At 41.5% G+C, this 20,581-nt stretch overlaps 2 protein-coding genes across 2 annotated transcripts in view; both read right to left on the bottom strand.

The window, feature by feature from the left end:
* The window catches only part of LOC110165651 (protein tweety homolog 3-like), a 42,298-nt gene extending 40,854 nt beyond the window's left edge, over positions 1 to 1,444 (bottom strand). Inside the window, exon 1 of the mRNA XM_055157982.1 lies at positions 1,319 to 1,444. Coding sequence (XP_055013957.1) covers positions 1,319 to 1,444 — 126 coding nt within the window. The remainder of the gene's footprint in view (positions 1 to 1,318) is intronic.
* A 5,725-nt stretch (positions 1,445 to 7,169) lies between these two features.
* iqce (IQ motif containing E) overlaps positions 7,170 to 20,581 on the bottom strand; it is a 41,576-nt gene continuing 28,164 nt past the window's right edge. Inside the window, exons 18-21 of the mRNA XM_055158286.1 lie at positions 18,622 to 18,734; positions 13,123 to 13,196; positions 11,270 to 11,341; positions 7,170 to 8,593 (exon numbers count right to left, since the gene is read on the bottom strand). Coding sequence (XP_055014261.1) covers positions 8,469 to 8,593; positions 11,270 to 11,341; positions 13,123 to 13,196; positions 18,622 to 18,734 — 384 coding nt within the window. The 3' untranslated portion in view covers positions 7,170 to 8,468. The remainder of the gene's footprint in view (positions 8,594 to 11,269; positions 11,342 to 13,122; positions 13,197 to 18,621; positions 18,735 to 20,581) is intronic.

Here is a 20,581-nt window from a genome sequence, read left to right on the forward strand (position 1 = left end):
ACAACAGCACTGAAGAGCACCGTGCCTTGACCAAATCGACCGTGCAGGTGTGAACACGGGCCACAGAACCACAGGCAGTGTTGGGGAGTAACAGATTACATGTACCAGAGTTACATAATCAGAGTACAAATTATGAGTAACTGTATTCGGTTACAGTTACTGTTTCAGTGAGTGGTAATTGGATTACAGTTACTTGGTTGAAATAAATGGATTACACAGAGGTATTTTCACACTTTTTTTTTTTTTTTTGGTAATTCCACTCATTGCCAGACACTAAACCAGGTCTAAAACCAAGTCTAAACCAAGTCTAAACCAGGTCTAAACCAGGTCTAAACTCAGGTCCAAACCAGGTCCAAACCAGGTAAACAGGTCTAAAGGTCTAAACTCAGGTCCAAACCAGGTCCAAACCAGGTCTAAAACCAGGTCTAAACTAGGTCTAAATCAGGTCTAAAACCAGGTCTAAACTAGGTCTAAACCAGGTCTAAAACCAGGTCTAAACTAGATCTAAACCAGGACTAAACCAGATCTAAACCAGGACTAAACCAAGACTAAACCAAGACTAAACCAGGACTAAAACCAGGTCTAAACTATGTCTCAAACAGGATTTAACAGGACTAAATCCTGCTGCGTGGACTGTTTCTCCTCTTCTTCTATCAATAATATTTTTAATTTGGTTCAGTAAAGTCTGGGCTTTTTATTTTCTTTTAACAGACATAACATCTTATGTGAAGATTTCCTCGTCTTTGCTTCTCTACTGCAAATCAAGTAATCCAAAGTATTCAGATTACGTTACTCACTTTAAGTAATTTAATGGATTACGTTACAAACTACATTCTAAGGTATGTAATCTGTAATCTGTAGGAGAATACATTTTAAAAGTCACCTTCCCAACACTGACCACAGGTAACAGCGCCCGAGCACGACACGGCGCAAAAGACAGACAGTCGCGCTGACTGGACGTCCCTGAGCAAATCCTGCGCCTCAGAAAAACTGTTGTGTACTGTGTGTACTGTGTTACATACGTATATTATTCATCCAATACCTGATCGGCACATAACGTCCGAGTCTGGATCGAGTCTGCAGTCATGTGATCAGCGCCGATTTCTGATCACGTGATGGGATCAGGACAACCCTAGTGATTTTCAACATATTTTTCAACTATTCTTCACAAACAGCTTCTTGGTTGGTGTAAAAATAGAATGTATATTTACAACAGCTATTATCCCGTCAAATTAAGTGAAAATCTGAGATCATAAAAACACAAAAATAATTCGGCCTTGACCTGGACTTGAGGGAGATGACGCGCCCGTGCTCTTACCTTCTGGTACTCCTGGTCGTCAGGTCTGAAGTCGCTGCTGACGAGCTGGAAGTCCAGGTTGAAGTGGGGCAGGCGGTGCAGCAGGTTGACCCACCAGGGGGGGGCGTAGTTCACCACCGACGCCATTCTGAGCAGCAGTGCGGAACCTCACCTCAGCAGGTACTGTCGAGGGGCACAGGAGAACACGTTACCAACACTCAACTTATGTGACCATTGCAAAGTAAGGGACAATAGTTAAAGAGCCAGTGCGGAACATTTCTAACTCCGGCCACACCACCCCCTTGTCTCCACGGAGATAAGTGGGTGGTAAGAATAAGTTAAAGGTCTTGTGTCTTAGCTACTGTATGTTAGAACATCAGCAGCATTTGAGAGAAGAGTGGTCAGAATGTAAATAAAGGGTTATACTTTATTTAAATATGCTGTATCTGATTTTTTGTCTTAAAAATGTGAAAAACAGAAGTTCATTTTATTTTAAATGGTTTTGCAGTGGTCCAAAGTTACTCCTTATGCATTCTGAGCGTCCTAATTATTCACCACAATGAGCTTCCTGTTAATAATTAGACGCAGACTCATTTTCACCGGCTTTAACTTTTTACTTAATTGCATAAAAAAATGTCAGAGCTTTAATCCCAAATACCACATCATACAGATCATTTATTATTCTGTTGATTATTCTGTTCCACTGAGTAGAGTAGATGTATCGATATCGTATACCGATACCAGATATTACCTGATACCAGAGTAGGGTAATATCTATCTAAAATAGTTCACTTACACAAGAGATCCTATTGTGTTATGTAACTGTGTAATTTATTCTTCACATCACAATAGAACAGCTTTGGATGAATAAAAGTTCAAACATTATGAGACATTCTAGGTAAAAATAAATCTGTAAATCATCTTATTACATCCAGTTAAAGGCCCAACCAGGACACCGACTCAACAAATACATGATTCAACTAATGTTTCAGTATCGGCACCGATATTCGATACCAGTATCAGCATCAGTGCATCTCTACCTCTGAGATGAAGGATCTCATTAGGGACGAGTCTATTGTACATGTTTTAGTGGGAGAGGAAACCAGAGCCTTTCTGTGTGGGCCACAACCAGGCAAAGGTACAGGTCAGGTCTGTGGAGAGGTGAGCCCACTAACAGTAAGGATGCATGTTTATAAGGAATTTGTGAGTAATAAAAGCACCTACAATGAGACATTTCATGTCTTTAGTTGTTGTCAGGAGCGTTCTGCTGTGGGCCGTGAAATGAAACAGACAGTTAAATAAACAGAGCAAATGAATTCCCTCTCATCTGGAACATCATAAACATGCATTAGTCTCACAGCGCTTTACGCACACAGAGCTTTAAGAGCTCATGCACTATTCATCCACTCAGACTCACAGGAGGTCAGTCACTACAGTGCGCCGCCACAGCTGCCCTGGGGCAGGTAGACACAAGAGAGGCCACCAACCTGCTCCCACAGCTCCTACCACACACACAGGCCAGGAGAGCTCAATGCCTTGCTCAAGAATACAATGTTGTTACGGCCCCAGGTCTTTTGTTCTAATTTGTTTTGTATGTTCTAAATTATTTTGCTGAGCACTCCTGATTCCTGCTGTGGGACCCCTGGCCCGTGATTGGTGGGGCAGGTCTACGCCCACCTCACCTGCAGCCACGCCCCCTATTTAAGGAGATTGTCTGCACCTGTTCAGGGCACTGGCCTTGATGGCCAGTCTGTCATTTTGTGTTTGTGTTTGTGTTTGTGTTCATGTTCATGTGTGTAGTTTAGTTTAGTTCTGGTTTGTGCCTTTTTTTATTTGGTCACTTGATTCTGTTTGTGGGTTTATGCGGTTTAATTTGGGGAACTTGTGTTTTATTTTGTGTGTGTCCTTTAGTTTTACCACTTGTTGATATCTAAGCCTGCGTGGCCCATTTTGTGGCACAAAACCCATTGTCTGTCGTTTTGTTTCTTAACTTAGGTTATTTTCTGTATATTTTAGTCTGTTTTGTTAATTTACTTTTACATTCCTGTTAATTAAGCATTATTTAATTTATTTAATTTTACATCTTGGTTTAAATTTTTCTTACTTCCCTCACCCCAACGAGCTGGGTCGTAACAAATGTGAGTATGAGTGTGCACTGGCCAGAAGAGGGAAGAAGTGCTAAGTGAGAGATACTGCAGCTGATGTCATCAACATGGGGAGTAACATCCCTGGGGAGTGATGCTAACTGTAGGCACTGCACTGATTTAAATACTGCAAAAAATCTGTTCACGAGTAATGAGCACACCGAGTAGTATTTTTCATGTGTAACCTTGTACAGTTTACTTGAGTATAAACTTGCAGTACTCTTTTACTCCACTGTCTGTAAGATGGCTACTTTGCCCTAAAAAATTGTTCTAAATCAAAAACTTGAATTTCTCTTGGGATCTTGGGATTTACTTTGTTTTATGGTGTTTGTTTATGTGCTGCTTTGTGTTGTGTTGTCCTGTTTTTTGATAAAACATGTGACCCTCTGTCCCAAGACAAATTTCTCCCATGGGAGACAATAAAGGATTATCTTATCTTATCAATAAAGTATCTATCTAATTGTGAAATCCAAAGTTGTGGTTTGACCGATAATAATAAAACTAATACTGTTATATAAGGCCCCATATGACTTTGTTTTCTGATCTGTGTTCTAATGTTTCCTCATCACAAACACACCTGGAGTTGTGTTTTGTTTCATTCACACAATTTGAACACACAAACCTGCACATTTAGGCTGAGTTTCTTCTCTCAAATGGAAAACATTTGCACCTTGTGATGTCATATGGTCAATGTTGGGAAGGTGACTTTTAAAATGTATTCCCCTACAGATTACAGATTACATATCCCAAAATGTAGTCTGTAACGTAATCCATTAAATTACTTAAAGGGAGTAATGTAATATGAATACTTTGGATTACTTGATATTGTCATACTTTTTCACTTGTTTTGTATATTACCATTTGTCATTTAATAAATAAATTAAAAATATATATATTGTCATGTTTTTTAAAACTACATGAATGTAACAACCACATCCTGAAAATGACTCATACTTGACCACATAAAAAATATTATTGATAGAGAAATTATTTTTATATGAAATCACAATTATGTCCACCTACTGTTAGTGTCATATTGTATTAGTTTAGTCCTGGTTTAGACCTGGTTTTAGTCCTAGTTTAGTTCTAGTTTAGTCCTGGTTTTAGTTTTAATTTTGTTCTAGTTTAGTCCTGGTTTAGTCCTAGTTTAGTTCTAGTTTAGTCCTGGTTTTAGTCTTAATTTTGTTCTAGTTTAGTCCTGGTTTAGTCCTAGTTTAGTCCTGGTTTTAGTCCTGGTTTAGCCCAAAAGGTGAAAACAGGAAAATACCTCTGTGTAATCCATTTATTTCAACAAAGTAACTGTAATCCAATTACCACTCACTGAAACAGTAACTGTAACTGAATACAGTTACTCATAATTTGTACTCTGATTATGTAACTCCAGTACATGTAATCCGTTACTCCCCAACACTGCATATGGTGATACAGGAAGTGCTCCACTGTGTTTTTAATCTCCATACATCTTCACTAGAATCATTTAGATGATTTCAGACCTGGAATTGCCAATCTCTACTGAACTAAAGAATAAGAGAAGCAAGAACACAGCATTTAGAGCGTCAGAGATGTAGACAGAATAATAATAAAGTCCAGGTAGTGTATGTTTGTGATGAGGTAACAGTATTCTCACATGGCTTAAAGCTCACTAGAGTCCATTTTGCGTATCGTAGGAGCTTTAAATTGTGCAGTCAAATGAAGGTCAGTGAGTTAATGGGATTGGTATTATAAAAACTCATTATCATGTGCATCATTCAATTTGGAGCAGACAGCAGCATCACAGTAAACCACCCGAGAAGCCATTACCAAAGCAATGCAATCAGAGCCACTTATCCTGATGCTGATGGAGGTCTGAGTCTGGAAGAACATCTCCTAAAGCCTAGTCAGAAGAAGAACATGTGTGGTTTGGTCAGAAGAACATGTGTGTAGGCTTAGACAGTGGAAGAACATGTGTGAAGGCCTAGTCAGAAGAACATGTGTGTAGTTCTAGTTAGTTAGAAGAACATGTGTGTAGGCCTTGTCAGAAGAAGAACATGTCTTTCGGCCTAGTCAATGGAAGAACATGTCTATGAGCCAAGTTCATGTCAGTAGGCTTAGTCAGTAGAAGAACATGTGTGTAGGCCTAGCCAATTGAAGAACATTATCTGTAGGTCTAGTCGGTAGGGGAAAAAAATGTATGTACGCCTAGTCAGTGGAAGAACATGTGTGTAGGCCTAGTCAATGGAAGAACGTGTCTGTAGGTTTAGTCAGTGGATGGTGTCTGCAGACCCAACCCTAGAAAAACATCTCTGTAGACCTAGTTAATGGAAGAACATGTGTGTAGGCCTAGTCAGTGGAAGAACATGTCTGTAGGCCTAATCAATGGAAGAAGGTGTCTGTAGCTGACTCTAGAAGAAAATGTATGTAGGCCTATTCAATGCAAGAACATTGTCTGTAGGCCTAGTCAGTGGAAAAAGATGTGTAGGTCTAGTCAATGGAAGAAGGTGTCTGCAGCTGACTCTAGAAGAAAATGTGTGTAGGCCTAATCAGTGCAGATCTAAGGCCAATCAACCTGCCCAATGAACAAGGAGTGACATTAAATCCCCGGGCCTCCGTCTTCATATGTCACGTAAAAGCTGCGGGTCCGTGCGTGGGCATTGTTGCGTGGTGTCCCGCGGGTCGTCACGGGCCGCTCGCCGGGCATTAGCTCCGTAAATCACCGCAGTGGGAGCGCTCGAGCGGCGGCCCATTGTCAGACTGAGGCAGACTCGAGCTATGAGGTCATACAGTACGAGCCTACAGTGTGCAGCCGTGTGCATGTGCGTGCGGAGCGCCACGGGCACGGCAACACACAACAACACGCACAACAACACGCGTGCAGACAGTGCGGTGAATGTGCACAGACGCGGGGATGAATGTATGTAGGTCAATGCAATGTCCCTGTTAAACAAAGTGCACTCCAGCTTTTGTCTCATATTAGGAGCCCGGTGTCTGGACTGGCTTCACAAAAAGCACCATTAAGAGGCTTTATTCAGATCAAAGTGCCGCAGTCCCACAGTCTCCACGGCAACAAGAGAACCCGCAGCTCGCTCCCGAATCCGCGTCTAAAGCGCAAAGAATCAGAGGAACCTACCTAATGTGCGTGTGCGTCTGTGCAGGGTGCGCGCTCCAGACACCTTTTGTCTTCCCAAAGCCGCTGGACGTCGTGCTCAATCCTGCCGGGGTCAGCGGCATCAACGCGGCATCAACGCGGCCGGGCGCTGCGAGCTGCGGCGGGCATCGAACAAAAGCCCCGGTGCCTGGACGCTGGAGCGCGGCTCGGTCACATCTCACCGCCGCGGCCTCGGTGTCTGCAGTGGGCTTCTCTGAGCGGCGCTCCGGCGGGGCTCGGGTTAAACGCTTTTATCCGGAGATTCTTCAGCCTCGGACCTCTTTCTTCTCACGTGCACAACCGCGGTGTTCCTCCGCGCGGTGCTCACGCGGCGCGACACTGTGAGGTCCGCCGCAGCAGCGGAGACTGGAGCTATTGTCGAAGCGTGAAGCGAACACAGCGTTTAAAAAGCCCAAGAGGACGGGGCTTTGCAGCAGCACAGCTCTGCCACACACAGTCAGAGCGGGTGCGTGCGTGCGCGCGCGTGCATGTGCATGAGAAAGTCTGTGAGAGGAGGGAAAAGGGCAAATGCGCAAAAACGCCTCCCCCTGACGATCACATGACGCTATTACAGCCTTATAACAGAGACAAGCACACACTCGTGTCATTAGAAAAGAGATGTTTATTGGACGGAGCACACATGAGAAAATCATGATGCCTGCACTGAGTCTGCCAGTGTGATCTGACAAAACCACTTCAGGGACAACTGTGAACACACACATCCTAATGGCAAAGTCCAGTGAAATGTGGAACCACCAAAGAAGGAGACATGTTCAGTGCAGCTCTGTTCAGTGTTGAGATCAGCTCATGGTCCCTCACACACACATGTGCCCTCTTCAGTCCCTCACACACACATGTGCCCTCTTCAGTCCCTCACACACACATGTGCCCTCTTCAGTCCCTCACACACACATGTGCCCTCTCCAGTCCCTCTGACTGTCACATGTGGGCTGTGTGTGTGTGTTGTGCTGTGGTCAGGAGCCCTTGCACACTTCCATGTGTTAGTATAGGCTTGTGTCGTCCTACAGCAGTATAATCATGTACTCAGTTTGGCTCAGCAGTGCATTAGTTAGAACTCTATTGTTTTCCACACATGAATAAACCCGTGTTCCTCCTTAGGCCAGGCCCACGGTGTAAATCACATTACACACAGAGGACTCCAACAGACAACATCTAAACGAATCAACTGTCCATCAACGCGTTAGGCACTTAGGCAAAAAACTATCTCCACGAGAAACAACCTGGATTATTGGACTAAGAGCTCTATAAAGGTGCACTGTGTAACATTTCTGGGGGAGCATCTGCCACCTGCCCCTGCCACTCATCTATCACCATGGATATAAGCAAAGGATGGCACCAGGCAAAGTTACAGTTCAGATCTGTGGAGAGGCAACCACACTCACAGTAAGTGCTTGTTTTTGACGGTATTTTTGAAGGTCCTTTATAAAACACAATACCTGGAGATGTGTTTTGTTTCATTCACGTATGTTTGAGTAATCCTTTATAATACCACATGACATCACAAGGTGGAACAGCGTGTTTTCAGTTTGAGAGAAGAACTCAGCAGGATTATATGCAGGATTTGCGTGTGTTATGTGTGTGAATGAAACAAAACACAACTCCTGGTATGTTTTTCACAAGGAAACATTATAACAGACTAGAAAATAGTTTAATATAGACCCTTTAAGTTCAATGCCACACTGTGTAACATTCCAGGCAAAGCAATGTCATCTCCATAGCAACAAGCATTTAATAAACTCCACCAGAAAAGTGACATAGTGCAGTTAAAAGCAGGGTAGATGCAGCACGTTTGATGCGTATCTTTATAAATTATGGTGTATGTGTCTAATCTGGCAACGTCTTATGATTGGACGCTGCAGTACATGGACACATCTGATTGGCTCTATGTGATCAGGACTTCTCTTCTTCTGATTGGACGAGACGGAGAAACGATGATGTCATCTGAATCGTCAGAATCCCCTGCCGAAGCCTCGCCAGATTTGGTTTGTGAAGAGGGAAGTGTACGGGCTGTGAAAGAGAAAAGGAATAAATATGTTAGAAGAGTTTGTGGTGGTTTTGTTTTGAAATGGTTCTTAGTGCAAGTTCACATTTACATTCAACATATCAAACCTGGAACTAGAACTGAACCAGGACTAGAGCAGGACTAAAACCAAGACAACATCAGGACAAACCCATGATCAAAACTAGCCAGACTGGCGCCACCTAGTGCAGGGTATCCCCAGGTTTGACAACACCAAATTTAAGACTTTTTAAAGACCTTTTTAAGACCACTTAAATGAAAATTAAGACCAACATCGCACCCATTGTGTGGGCGAAAAACATCAGATCCAATTTTAATAATGACCAACCAACTACTAAATCTAGAATCTAAGAGTCACTGTGGATTAAAGCTACACTTCCCCATGATCCATCCAACATCTTCCTCCACTCTGCTGATGACACCAAAGTATTATAATCATTTTACATGATTTTTTCCCTCCTTCCATTTAACATGGCACTGCAGCCCGGTTGAGTAAAACTAAAAAATAGGCTAATGAAATTAAGACCTTTGTGAAAAAAATAAGACTTGGACAACAGAATTTAAGACTTTTTAAGGCCTTAATTTAAGAACATGAAATTTAAGACCTGTTTAAGACTTTTAAGACTCCGCGGCTACCCTGTAGTGCCTCTGCTCAATTTCATTTCTCTCCAGCAACTAGGTCAGGACTCAAAATACAACAGACAGTTCGCAAAAACCCCGGAAGTGCGAGTTCGAGCACCAGCCAATCAGTGTTGTCAATGATTCCTGAGATCGAGGATTTAAAGCCAGAATAAAGAGAATGTTTGGTGAATTTCATCAAGGGGAAAGACATTATTGCCCTTCTTTCTACAGGATTTGGGAAAAGCTTAATATACCAGTTAGCCCAGTTAGCAGCGCTTTACATACGTCACAACCAAATAACAGCGATTGGTTAAATGATAAAAAATACCTGCCTTCCGTCAAGCGAACAAAATCTAAGGCGTCAGGTCAGACGGTTTGTACAAATTAAAACAAAGTAAAACCAGCTGATGAATCAGGCTCGATTAAACCATGACCAACCAAAAACCATCACCACTGGGATCGTATAGTACCACATCCACAGAATTCAGCTGGCCTCATTTAACATTTGGCTAAGGGCAATGTGAAAATGCCAATAAATACTGTACAAAACTTAGTATTTATTCAAAACTCTTCTCTATTTTGCAGTAGTCACCCCGCAGGTTATCAGGAAGATCCACAGCTCTCCCATTTACTTTTATACACTGTTCTGGCTAATGCATGTGTATGGATTTATTATGCCCCGTGGTATTTACTGATAAAGTGAACAACTGCTATTTTGACCAGACCAACCAGAGATTACAGTTTATTAGCAACTGATACTGTATTTTCCGCACTATTAGGCTCTCTGAATTATAAGGTGCATTTAATGGTCTGTTTTCAAACTTTTTTCACAAATAAACCACACTGGACTTTAACCCAACAGTGTGATGGGTGAGTGGTTTTGTTTGTTTGTGGCGTTCACAGTGACTCAGTTGTTCAGTTGTGTCTAGAAGTGGCACATTGCGCTCGCTTTTTCGGTTCGTTCCTCCGTTCCGTTCCTCGTCGGCGTGGAGTGATGAGTGTGGTTGGGGGTGTGTTTCGCTGTGCGGTCGCTGTCTGCTCAGTGCGTGTTTGCGTGGTGTGGCTTTGTAGTAGTTTACTGAAGTCATGCAGGGGCACTTGAGTGGATTCGTGTATAGGGCGCTCTGGATTGTGTGTCGTTTTTTTGATGCGGTTGGAGGCTTAAGAGCGCGTCCAATAGCCCGGAAAATATGGTATGCACATTGAGCGAATTTTGGAATGAATGAGCTATAGAGTTTGCATTTTTATCAAGCCTCCTTCGTTTGTTTGCTATATGATTGTTCTAAAATCTAAAATCAGTCGGCAAATGGCAAGCGAGTGCGGTTTTGAAAATTGGTCAAAACCTTGGGTGCAAATGGATAGCGGGCGGATGATGCGTGGTTGAGGGTGAAAACTGTCTGGGAGGGAGGGTGCCGCTGGATTGTCGGCGTGACTCAGTTGTTCAGTCGTGTCTAGAAGTGGCACATTGCACTAGTTTTTTCAGTTCGTTCCTCCGTTCTGTTCCTCGTCGGCGTGGAGTGATGAGTGTGTCTGTGGGTGTTTTTCGCTGTGCGGTCGCTGTCTGCTCCGTGTGTGTTGGCGTGTTCTGCGGTTGGTGCGGCTTTGTAGTTTACTCAAGTCGTGGATTGGTGTATAGGGCACTCTGGATTGCGGTCGTTTTTTGATGGGGTTGGAGGCTTATGAGCGTGCTCTATGGTGTGGAAAATACGGTACTTTGCATCTGATGTCATCATTTTCTGGAGACGTGAAGCTAACTCACAGAACATTATGTTAAAACTCCTAAACATGATCATGAACACTTGTATTGCTCACAGGCTACTGAACATGAGCATTTTTTCTAAAGTTTTCAGACAATCTTAAGACTTTTCTGGCTGTGTTTCCTCATGTATGCATTGTGTCTCCATGGTAACTACTGAACACGCCACCATAGAAATACATGTAGAACACCCCGGTGTGATGTCACTTCTTAATGTAAGTATCAATTAAGCAATTTTAACTAATTTACTGATGCATATGACCATGTATTTTTTCACTTCACTGACCTTGGTTTATCTTAACAGGAGCTTCACCAACATCTTCACCCGGTTTTATATCCACAGAACCTCTGTCCAAACCTGCAAGAAAAAATAAACAAATGAAATGAGCTAGAATGTCATCGCCTTTCTGCACTATGGAGCTTTTCTGATGAGAACGGAAGGGTCTGCCACCTGATTTCATCCACAGAGATGTTAATGTTTTGCTTAGAAAGTTCTACAATTTAGTATTAATAAGCGTTCAATCCAATCCAGTTTTATGTCCACAGTTTATCCATATTTCACTATATGCAGCGAGACAGTGGCTTTTTCTACAGGAGACATGCGCAGTAGAGTGTGAAGTGACAGTGGTACAGGAGTAATAGTAGTACTAGATACAGACACATGAGACTAGAGCCTCTCGTGGCTGTCAGTCTGAAAATTTTAATATTGAAGTCACACTGGAGAATAAGTCGCAGGAAACACTCAAACCATGAAAAAAGCACGACTTATAGTAAAAAAAATACAGTACACAGAGCACGTTTAACAGCACATTGTACTAAAACACCAACTACTGCATCCACAAATAAAACTAATAAACATGTAATAATTATCTTCTCCATTGGTTGAGTAAATCAGTAGTTTTGCAGGTTTTTGTGTTGGATGTGGGTAAATAAGCATTTCCCAGGAACATTCTGCACTCAGGAGCGATTTGAACAAACTACCTTCCAGTTGGTGGGTGGCAGCTTAACCCAGTGTGGTCAAAAAGTGTCGCCAGAAGTTTGCGTTGGATTAGTTACTAGTACAATCTACAGCTCTCATAAAAGTTCTACAATTTAGTATGAATTAGCGTTCAGTCCAATCCACTTTATTTCTATAGCACATTTCATAAACAGTTTCTAAAGTGCTGCTCAAATCCATGGTAATAACACCAATAATAATATAAGGATAAAATAAACGCTCAGATTTAATCACACTGGTCTTAACCCTCTCCAGGCAGGCGTTGCAGATTTGCAACAGCTAAATGCCAATTACCTACTGACTCCACATCCAGATTATATGAGCTTTTTTTTACTCAGGAGCCTTTTTTCCCATCCATGCTGATAAACGTGGACGATGCAGACTGTGCAAGAATGACTACACACAAATGACCTGCCAGAAGTGCAAAGTACTTTTGTTGTTTTCAAAGGATAAAAACTATTTTTTGGAGCACCACACGAAAAAGTGATGTTGTTCTGCCACTGTAAAGCTGTTACTCTGTGCTTTATGTTTTCATTGTTATGAAAAGTGGTTTACACATAAAGTTAGCATTCATATCATTTTCAGTCTTCAGTGTTAATTTACCACACCGGACCAATGCTGCAAATCTGCAACATCCCAGAACACACTGGATGTGAAGGTCTCTCAAAAAAAAGTCTGGATTTTATATTACTGCCCCATATGACCATTTCCCCCAAATATCAGATTTTTCCTGATCCTAAAAATTAATTTGAGCCTGAGAAAGATGAGTTAAGATAATAAAACCAGTGAAATCAAAGAAGAGCAAAAACCTTAGAATAGCGATAAAAAAAATAAAATAGAATTAAAAATTAATTAAAAACACAGAAGACCGAACAACTCACACAATGTTAAAAGAGAATAAAAGTGGGTCTTAAACGTTTGTTCAATTAAAGGTGTTTTAGTGGAATCAAAACATTTTACATGATTATTACTGTGAGCAGAGACGCCTTTCCACAGATCTGACCTGTAATTTGGCCTGGTGTCATCACCTGCTTTTTTCCATGGAGATAAACAAACGTAATGGCATACTGTGGAATATTACAGGCATTAACACCTGCATGGGCGTATTTGAAAAGCCTAGATGAGTGTAAAGAGCTGCTCACCTGCTCTGTGAGGGCTCTGGAGTCCTGCTGCGGTCACACTGTGGTCACATCCTGACCGCTCCACTAACCCTGAGCTGGAACACAAACACACAAGTGACTTCAATGCATTTTGCACATGAAAAACCACTGCTGTTTAGTCACACTTTGTCCTAATCTTTGAAATATGATAATACTATTTTGTCTAAATCATATCTTCTTATCTTCCTTCATCCTGATACCAGCACTGATCAGATTTACAGTGTTATAATCAGAAAATTGCTGAACATGCCTGTAAATTTATGAATGTATTTGTTCGGAGGATAAGCCCCTTGAGATGTTTCACCATCTCATTTTCGAGGGGGCCCTCAGAATCACAACAACAGAAGACAGATACAGTAGAGCAAGTACAGTAAAATACAGAAAGTAAGTACAGTAAAATAAAAAAAATAAAAAAACAGCAAACTCGACACAACCATACACAAACACACTCACACACACACACACACACACACACACACACTTGCACATGACTGTTACGGTACACAGAATAAGTCAAATTTAACTTATTCTGAGTTCAAATATTGTCACAAAATAGTCAACAAGATAACCCATGTAATTAGGCCCGAGCCCCGACAGGGCGTAGGGCCTATTGCTTCCGCTCAGCGGAGCGAATGGGAAGGGACGTGCGCATGTCCGAATGCGACACGACGACATGCAACATTGTCCTCAGTCGCCCCCGGCACGAACAGCAGTATCCCAGTAACCCACGCCCAAGGCCTGGCTCATATTTACTACTGCTAAAATGAATGGAAGTCAATGGAAGGTCAGTGGGGTGACCCCGACGAGATGGTCCAGACGCGCCCGTCACTCACCAATGACCCCACGGTGACGTGGGGAAGGTCGAGAGCTTTCAAAAAATGTATAATATGTTGTTCTAAAGTTTTCGGATATATTGTTTTTGCTCGAATTATTATTATTTTTAGGCCCGAGCCCCGACAGGGCGTAGGGCCTATTGCTTCCGCTCAGCGGAGCGAATGGGGAGCGACGTGCGCATGTCCGAATGCGACAAGACGACATGCAACTATGTCCACGGTCGCCCCCGGCACGAACAGCAGTATCCCAGTAACCCACGCCCAAGGCCTGGCTCATATTTACTACTGCTAAAATGAATGGAAGTCAATGGGAGGTCAGAGGTTGACCCCGATGAGATGGTCCAGACGCGCCCGTCACTCACCAATGACCCCACGGTGACGTGGGGAAAGGTCGAGAGCTTTCAAAAAACGTATAATATGTTGTTCTAATGTTTTCGGATATATTGTTTTTGCTAAAATTTTTATTATTATTATTTTATTTTATTATTCTTCTGCTCTTTGAGCTCTAATTTGACCCCCTAAACACGTTCAAAAACTCACCAAACTTGGCAACATATTCAGAAGTGGCGAAAAATTCTATAAAATATAGGTTTCGTGCACGGGCATAAAAAAATGGCGACACAGCGCCACCTGGAAAATGCAAAAATTTCGCGCCTATGGGAGATATCCCGGTCAACTTTGTCGTAGAGCCACGAAATTCGGTACACACATTCGTCATGTCAAGACAAACAAAAAATATTATTATGGCCACGCCCCCTGACACACCAGAAGGCGGCCATCTTGGATTGAAATTTGAGTCCGCGTTTTCGCTGACGTTGCGTTTTGAACGAAACTCCTCTGAAGGCGCTTCACCCACAGGGCTGAAAATCACCGTACATCATCTAGAGAAGTGGAACATCTAAAGTTAGCTGATTTTTTTTGATAACTGTCACGGTTTACGTGCGGCGAAGCCGCAAAATTTGGTCAAAATTTCACCTAATTTCAAGGTGACATTATTTGCTCCTGTTCACACATACTTAGTTCGATTGTGCTGAAATTTGAATCACTAATGTGTGATCTCAGTCTGAATATAATACACTATAAAACATATGAAAAGTGAACACTATAGCGCCCCCTACCATAGACATGAAACGTCAACATTGTCGGATCTGCACCAAATTTGGGAATTACATTTTATGCATGATTACGAGTAAAAAAGTATATTATGGACATGGGGAATTTTTCACTGTTGGCCAGCAGGGGCGCAAAGACTCTAAAATTTGGGGCCTATGGGAGACGTCCCGGTCAACTTTGTCGTAGAGCCATGAAATTCGGTACACAGATTCGTCATGTGAAGACAAACAAAAAAATTTATTATGGCCACGCCTCCTGACAAACCAGAAGGCGGCCATCTTGGATTGAAATTTGAGTCCGCGTTTTCGCTGACGTTGTGTTTGAACGAACTCCTCTGAAGGCGCTTCACCCACAGGGCTGAAAATCACCGTACATCATCTAGACAAGTGGAACATCTAAAGTTAGCTGATTTTTTTTGATAACTGTCACGGTTTACGTGCGGCGAAGCTGCAAAATTTGGTCAAAGTTTTGGCGAATTTCAAGGTGACATTATTTGCTCCTGTTCGCACATACTTAGTCCGATCGTGTTGAAATTTAAATCACTAATGTGTGATCTCAGTCTGAATATAATACACTATAAAACATATGAAAAGTGAACACTATAGCGCCCCCTACCATAGACATGAAACGTCAACATTGTCGGATCTGCACCAAATTTGGGAATTAAACTCTATGCATGATTACGAGTAAAAAAGTATAATATGGACATGGGGAATTTTTCACTGTTGGCCAGCAGGGGCGCAATTATTCCTCCAAAAAACATAAAATAATATATTACACGCACATGCGTAGTCCGATCATGCTGAAATTTGAATCACTAATGCGTGATCTCAACCTGAATATAATACACTATAAAACATATGAAAAGTGAACACTATAGCGCCCCCTACCATAGACATGAAATGTCAACATTGTCGGATTTGTACCAAATTTGGGAATTCAGTTCTATTAATGACTAGAAGAAAAAACATATATTACTGACATGGGAATTTTTCAAGGTTGGCCAGCAGGGGGCGCAAAGAACATTTAAAGACGTACTATGTCATTTCGCCATTTGCAGGCACAGAGTTTGCGGGCACGGCGTTTAGGGTATGGTGTTGGTAGGTCGCACGATTTGCGGGTGCGCCGTTCACGGGCACGGTGTTTGCGGGCGCGGCGGGCGAGGGCCGTTCGACGCCGCTTGCGGCTTTAATATTATTATTATTATTCTTCTGCTCTTTAAACCCTAATTTGACCCCCTAAACACGTTCAAAAACTCACCAAACTTTGCCCAAAATTCAGAAGTGGCGAAAAATTCGATAAAATATAGGTTTCGTGCACGGGCATAAAAAAATGGCGACACAGCGCCACCTCGAAAAGTCAAAATACATTGCGCCTATGGGAGACGTCCCCCCGACGTCAACTTTGTCGTAGAGCCACGAAATTCGGTACAGACATTTGTCATGTCAAGACAAACAAAAAATGTTATTATGGCCACGCCCCCTGACAAACCAGAAGGCGGCCATCTTGGATTGAAATTTGAGTCCGCATTTTCGTTCACATTGCGTTTGAACGAACTCCTCTGAAGGCGCTTCACCCACAGGGCTGAAAATCACCGTACATCATCTAGACAAGTGGAACATCTAAAGTTAGCTGATTTTTTTTGATAACTGTCACGGTTTTCGTGCGACGAAGCCGCAAATTTTGGTCAAAGTTTTGGCGAATTTCAAGGTGACATTATTTGCTCCTGTTCGCACAGACTTAGTCCCATCGTGTTGAAATTTGAATCACTAATGCGTAATCTCAGTCTGAATATAATACACTATAAAACATATGAAAAAACACTATAGCGCCCCCTAGCATAGACATGAAACGTCAACATTATCAGATCTGCACCAAATTTGGGAATTAAATTCTATGCATAATTACGAGCAAAAAAGTATATTATGGACATGGCGAATTTTTCACCGTTGTCCAGCAGGGGCGCTAAAACTCCTCCCAAAAATATTTAAAAATATATTACACGCACATGCTTAGTCCGATCGTGTTGAAATTTGAATCACTAATGTGTGATCTCAGTCTGAATATAATACACTATAAAACATATGAAAAGTGAACACTATAGCGCCCCCTACCATAGACATGAAACGTCAACATAGTCAGATCTGCACCAAATTTGGGAATTAAATTCTATGCATGATTACGAGCAAAAAATTATATTATGGACATGATACCATTTTCACTGTTGGCCAGCAGGGGCGCAAAGTCTCAAAAATTTGGCTCCTATGGCATACGTCCTGGTCAACTTTGTCGTAGAGCCATGAAATTTGCTACATACATTTGTCATGTCAAGACAAACAAAATTTTTTATTATGGCCACGCCCCCTGACAAACCAGAAGGCGGCCATCTTGGATTGAAGTTTCAGTCCGCATTTTCGTTCACATTGCGTTTGAACGAACTCCTCTGAAGGCGCTTCACCCACAGGGCTGAAAATCACCGTACATCATCTAGAGAAGTGGAACATCTAAAGTTAGCTGATTTTTTTTGATAACTGTCACGGTTTACGTGCGGCGAAGCTGCAAAATTTGGTCAAAGGTTTGGCGAATTTCAAGGTGACATTATTTGCTCCTGTTCGCACAGACTTAGTCCGATTGTGTTGAAATTTGAATCACTAATGTGTGATCTCAGTCTGAATATGATACACTATAAAACATATGAAAAAACACTATAGCGCCCCCTAGCATAGACATGAAACATCAACATTGTCGGATCTGCACCAAATTTGGGAATTAAATTCTATTAATGACTAGAAGAAAAAACATATATTGCTGACATGGGAATTTTTCAAGGTTGGCCAGTAGGGGGTGCAAAGAACATCTAAAGGCGTACTATGTCATTTTGCCATTTGCAGGCACAGAGTTTGCGGACACGGCGTTTACGGTATGATGTTGGCGGGGCCACTATTTTGCAGGTGCGGCGTTCGCGGGGCGGCGGCGGCGAGGGCCGTTCGACGCCGCTTGCGGCTTTAATTGTTTTTTGTTTCTGTAAATATTGCACTGGAGCATTTTTTAATGAAGGAACAGAATTTAATGATGAGGGAAGATTGTTCCAATTAGAGGGAGCTTTATATTTAAATATTGACAAAAAATATCTGATCTGCGTGATGTAAACTGTACGAGGATGTGAATGGAATTAAAAACTGTTTGAGATATTCAGGAGAAGTGAGGTGGATGTATTTAAAGAGAAATAATAACCAGTGCAGTTGACAGGACCATGAAAAGTCATGACAGGGGTTCAGGTTTTGCACAAATATGAAACATCAATATAACAATATTTTTCAGTTTTAACACAGATGACTACAGCCCATGTTTAACTTTTTTCTATTCTGCATTATTTTTTAATATAAAATTGTACTTTATAATTGTCCACTCTAAAAGCTAATCACACAATTTTTGAGAACTCATGACATTTAACACTAAAATAAAAACAGTTCCACACTATCACAACCTGAAGTGTGTTGAGTTTAGAACCAGATGTTCTGATGTCGTGTGTTACCTGTGAGGACAGAGGCCGGAGCGCGTCATGTGTCCTCTGAGCGCAGACTGCAGCAGGACCAGGCTCCTCACGTCCAATAGTCCATTTGTCCCCGGGTCCGTGCTCTGTGCTGACTGTGGATGTGAAGACAAGAGAAGACACACGAGTCAAGACAAGGGAATTCATTTCAAAATCTAAACCCGTAGAGGTGCATTGTGTAACTTTCCACCTGCTATGGTTGGGACGGGGACATCAGGTGCTTGTCTTGTCCTGTCCAGTTTGTCTTGTTCTGTTTTGTCCTCTCTGTGTCTGTGTTTTTCTGTCTGTTGGTCCTGATTACCTGTTTGTCTTCTTTGTTTGTTTTTTTTCATTATTGTTATATTTTGTATCATTTTTTGTCAGTGTGGTTATTTACCAGTATTTGGTTGTAACTTTTGCTGAATATTATTATTGTTTTTATTTGTGTTCATTGTTTTAATTTGTTGTTTGTCTGGTTGACTAAGATTATTATATCAGAGACATGTTACTGCTTTGTCTGAAAGTTTCACAGTATGGCATTAAAACTTTCTATCTTCATGGAGACCAAACCAGACCAAGTTACAGGTCAGATCTGTGGAGAGGCGACCCCGCACACAGTCAGAATGTCTGTATTTGTAGGTATTTTTGAGATATAAAACCACCTGTCATTGAATAAATGTAAAGTAGAGCTGCTTAAAGTCATACTCTGGAACATTCCAGGCAAACAGGTGAAAAGTTACACAATGCACGTTTAACTCTTTCCCCCATGAAGACGACATTTGACAACCCTCTTGTTTCCTTAATAACGTGTTTTGACACCTCCGCTGTTTCACTAACGACGACCATTAGAAACGGTTCCAGTTTTTCACATGTAAACAGAAGCTGTGATAGGTGGGGGCCACTACAACCCACACTAGACTGACCAATAGGATTCAAGGATATGTTTTCGCTGATTTTTATCAAAGTTAATCGAAGTAGTGACGATTGTAGCTTCCGGAAAAAACACAACACGAAACACGTGCAATGGAAAGATTGCGGCGCACAGTTTTAGAAATAATGAGGAGCAGGCATATTTTATGGATAACTGTAAAGAAAGTGACTTTTATAGATTTTAAAGTGAGGATGAAGTTGATTATAAAGTGGAACACTGGGACAGCAACGGAATTTCAGAGAGTAAAACTTATGAAGATGAGAATGCCGCTGATGCGTCTGTACTTTATGCTTGATTATTACACACAGGTGTACAACAGGAAAAACAGGTGCACACTTGGCTCTACTGTATCTGGTGATATGAAATCTGTTTAAATACTTTACAAATACAAATACAAATACAAAGACAAAAACAAATATATTTTAAAATGAATATAGTACTCAGAACATGCAACTATCAGATGCTGAATGTATGTTTTTGTTTTCCTGACCAGGTAAACTCTCATTTTCAGTGAGCTGTTATAAACCTGTAAATGAGTTGAATCACATTTAAACATCCAGAAATGAAGAGTTCAGAGTCGAAGGTTTCCAGAGATACAAATATGTCTGTGTTTCAATTAAGTTCATGAGTGTAAAAATCATTTATAATCACTGGTGGAAGTCTATTTTCTTTTATGCAATTATGCTCTATGTTTAGCCCTAGTAATACATGTATGGGCTGTTCCTAGTGGGCGTCCGAGGTGGAAAGAGTTAACAGCACATTTTACGATACACACCTCGATACAGTGCTTTTTCGGTTTGATACGATATATTTCAAATCAATTCAGTACAGTTCAATAAAAAATAATGGCTAATTCATGGCTGTGACACTAAAAGTCTTTGTGAAACCACTTTTTGTGCAAAGTTCATATGAAACACAAACATTTTAATCCTGAAAACAGTGAAAATGTCAAATGTGTCGCATAAATGAGTTTTTTTCCTCTAAACGAGCAACAAAACTGTAGCTGTGACAAAATAATTTTGTAAAATAAAC

This window comes from Boleophthalmus pectinirostris, unplaced genomic scaffold, assembly GCF_026225935.1.
Source record: "Boleophthalmus pectinirostris isolate CB_2022bp ecotype Guang Dong unplaced genomic scaffold, ASM2622593v1 HiC_scaffold_22, whole genome shotgun sequence".
Classification (NCBI taxonomy): Eukaryota; Metazoa; Chordata; class Actinopteri; order Gobiiformes; family Gobiidae; genus Boleophthalmus; species Boleophthalmus pectinirostris.